The sequence below is a fragment of the Sphaerulina musiva genome (assembly GCF_000320565.1).
Source record: "Sphaerulina musiva SO2202 unplaced genomic scaffold SEPMUscaffold_9, whole genome shotgun sequence".
Lineage (NCBI taxonomy): Eukaryota > Fungi > Ascomycota > Dothideomycetes > Mycosphaerellales > Mycosphaerellaceae > Sphaerulina > Sphaerulina musiva.
In genome coordinates this window covers 769,305-772,396 of record NW_016017391.1, presented here as the reverse complement: position 1 = coordinate 772,396, position 3,092 = coordinate 769,305, and the positions used below count along the sequence as shown (strand labels likewise).

The 3,092-nt window shown below is 45.7% G+C and overlaps 1 protein-coding gene across 1 annotated transcript; it reads right to left on the bottom strand.

Annotated features, from left to right (window-relative positions):
• Positions 1-578: 578 nt before the first annotated feature.
• On the bottom strand, positions 579-2,039 carry SEPMUDRAFT_21394 (histone-fold-containing protein; the record flags this gene model as incomplete). The annotated part of the gene is made up of 3 exons (XM_016908335.1): positions 579-667; positions 727-816; positions 1,913-2,039. Coding segments are annotated over 3 exons (306 nt in total), but the record flags the coding sequence as incomplete, so codon positions are not given.
• Between the last annotated feature and the right edge of the window lie 1,053 nt (positions 2,040-3,092).

Here is a 3,092-nt window from a genome sequence, read left to right as displayed (position 1 = left end):
CGTAAGCTATCTTCTGAACGCTCTTTCGCAACAGTAAGCGCGTAAGCTGCCGCTACCAGCTCATTAGCATAGGCTTCTAGCCTCTGCTTAAGAGTTTGCTCATTATCGCTAGAATCATTATCTAGCTCTTCTTGATCATAACTAGCTTGAAAGTCTCGACCTTAGACATCTTGATCTCGGACATCTTGATCTTGCTCATCTTGTTCCTGCTCATCTTTATCCTGCTCATCATCGTCCTGCTTATTATCTAGGAGTAGCGGAGTATTATCCTGAGCTATTAAATTAGTATATTATAATTAATGATAAAAGAGTAACTTACCAAGAGTTGCCTGCTGAGCAGTGGTATCCTCGCCATTATTGTTTTCTATAGTCGGATTCTGAGTGGCGTCTAGCATATCCTCGTCAGAATCGTCTTTAACGATTCGTCGAGGCTGCTTAGTTGGGAGAGGCTTGCATTTTGGCGTAGCCTTTGCTTTCAGCGCCTTAGTAGCCTTATTCTTCTTTAGCTCTGTGTAGATGAAATTGGGATTGACAGGACCAGAATTGTAAGGGCAGACCACGAAATCGTTAGGCCAAATACCCCACTCCTTGAGAAGCGAGCGAAGACACTCCATATCTTTGCCTTGGAGTGTAACGCGCTTAGCGTAGATAGCCAAAAGGTTGGCCGCTAGAGGAGGTAAGTAAGTAAGTAAGTAATCAGAAAGAATAAGAAATGGGAAGACTTACAGGTGAAGATTCTCACTAAGAGAGACTCAGCATATTCTTGAAGAACGCCAAGAGCGCTTGCTTGAATGCGAAGAGGTGTATAAGCCTGATCTATAACGAGCTCCTTGATAAGTCTGGCAAATAGGGTTTTCTTGATGTAGAGCAGGCTCTCCTTCTGGCACTTCCTGATCTCTTTAAGAGCCAATGCTTTGAGAAAGTTAGTGCCGACCACAAATGCCGACTACAAATGCCGACTACAAATCTGGATTCTGGAATTACTTACTACCTAGGGCATATCTGTGTCCCTTCTTGATGCGAGTGCCTAGAAGCTTTTTACTACCTATGCGCGAAGGAAGTCCCTTTCCACTAGTGCGAGGAGTCTTGCGTACGATCGATTGTTTGCGCTTCTGCGCAATCGACATTGCCGAGGCCATTGTAGTAGATTGGTGCGCTGGTATAGTGTGGTAGCGGTGGTGTAGTGTAGTGTAGTGGTGTGGTGTAGTATAGCGGAGGTGGTGTAGTGTGGTGTAGTGTGGTAGAGGTAGTAAGGAGAGAGAGAAAGGAAGGGGGCAATGTTGATGTAGTAAGTTAGGTTTTTTCTGAAGTGGAGAGTAACTTTGTGTTGTTGGGAGACAACCGCTCGGCCAATCAGAGGCTACGGATTGTTTGCTGCCTGAGTAATAACACATGCGCACTTTATACGAGATCCAAATAAGGTTTGCGTACGTAATCTTCAATTGCCGGGAGTGACCGGCAGGCACGGTTAGCAGGTACGGTCGGCAGGTACGGTCGGCAGGTACGGTCGGCAGGTACGGTCGGCAGGTACGGTCGGCAGGTACGGTTAGCAGGTACGGTCGGCAGGTACGGTCGGTATAGGTAGTAAATATCATCGGAAAGTCTTCTCGGTAGGAGTCCTAATCCTTCCTCTGAGACATGGTTGGCAGACATGGTCGGCAGACATGGTCGGCAGATATGGTCGGCAGATTCCCAAAAGCTTAAAAGTCATCTTTTCCGTTATTTTCCCCTAGGAAGCGCTTCCGAATCCATCGACAAAGTACTATATCCTTTTGCTGCAACGTTACTCGTTTCGCATGTATTGCAAGCATATTAGAGACTTCGAACTCAAGTGTAAGAAACGCTTCCGTCGCTTCCTATAGACAGAGGAGGGCCTCTGCTTAGAACCGGCATACGCTACTCGAAGATTTACTTGCGATATCTATAGTAACTTCCCGACAGATCCTCTGGAATAGTAGTCGACGTATTAACAGCTCGGTCGTCTTCTGGTATCTCCTAATCTCGCGAAGAGCAGCTACACTAGGCTTTGTTCGTCGCTTAGTTCTCGCTTTGGGTGCCTTTCGTATTATAGGCTTCTTCTGCGGCCGTTGACTCCCTATCGGCCTCTTATTCCCTAGATAGGACTTTTTCGCGACTAGTTTCGTACGTCCCCGCCTCCTTTCGGCGAGGCTTTTACTTGGTCTAGGAGAGGCTATCGGTTGAGGTAGTTGTCGTATACGCCGCCTAATCGGTATATCCGAATCTTCGCTAGTCTCCGGACTATAGATTACTAGACCTGCACCTTGATTTGCTTGCCTTTCTTCCTTCTCTCCGCTATAATTAGGATCATAGATTACTCCCGCAGTACCTTGAGTTGCCTGCTTGTCCTCCTTCTCTCCGCTATAATTAGGATCGTAGATTACTTTTGCGGTACCCTGAGTTCCCTGCTTTTCTTTCCCCTTTCCGAGATAGGATATCTTTTCGAGCGGCTCCATTCGTTCCTCCTATGTCCTATCTAACCACTTCTGAGTCCTTATATCAGTTCCGCTATCAAAAGCAGCCTTCGGAAGCCCTCTAGGTCTCGATTGTTCGTCCTGTAGTAAATCGAGTCCATGGTCGAGTTGGTCGTCGTTATCCCTAGGGAGGGAGGCAGAGACGTAGGTAGAGAGGGAAACAGTATCCATATTAGGCATTTTGAGAGCTTTGAGTATGTCTCGGTAGATTAACAAAGTTGACGATAGAGAAGAAAAGAGAGAAGGAAAATACGGGGGGTATAAGGAAAACCCGGAGTTTGCTAAGGCGCTTATCTCGAGAGTATATCGGATCTCGCGGGAAGGTAATTAGTAATCTATACAGGGATTCTATATATATCCTAAGGCCGCTAGTAGGATATACGACTTATACGCCGACTACGTCTGCCGAACACGTTCTTCTATAGCTGTAGGACCTATTGTTTTCTCTAGGGCGTATATATAATTTAGACGCGTTTTTACATATAGGTCCTAGATATCTATACTTGATATATATATCGTTTTAATATAGATATCTATATACTATATATATATATATATAACCCCTGCTAGCAGTTATCCTAGTAGTGGCGAACGAACGGA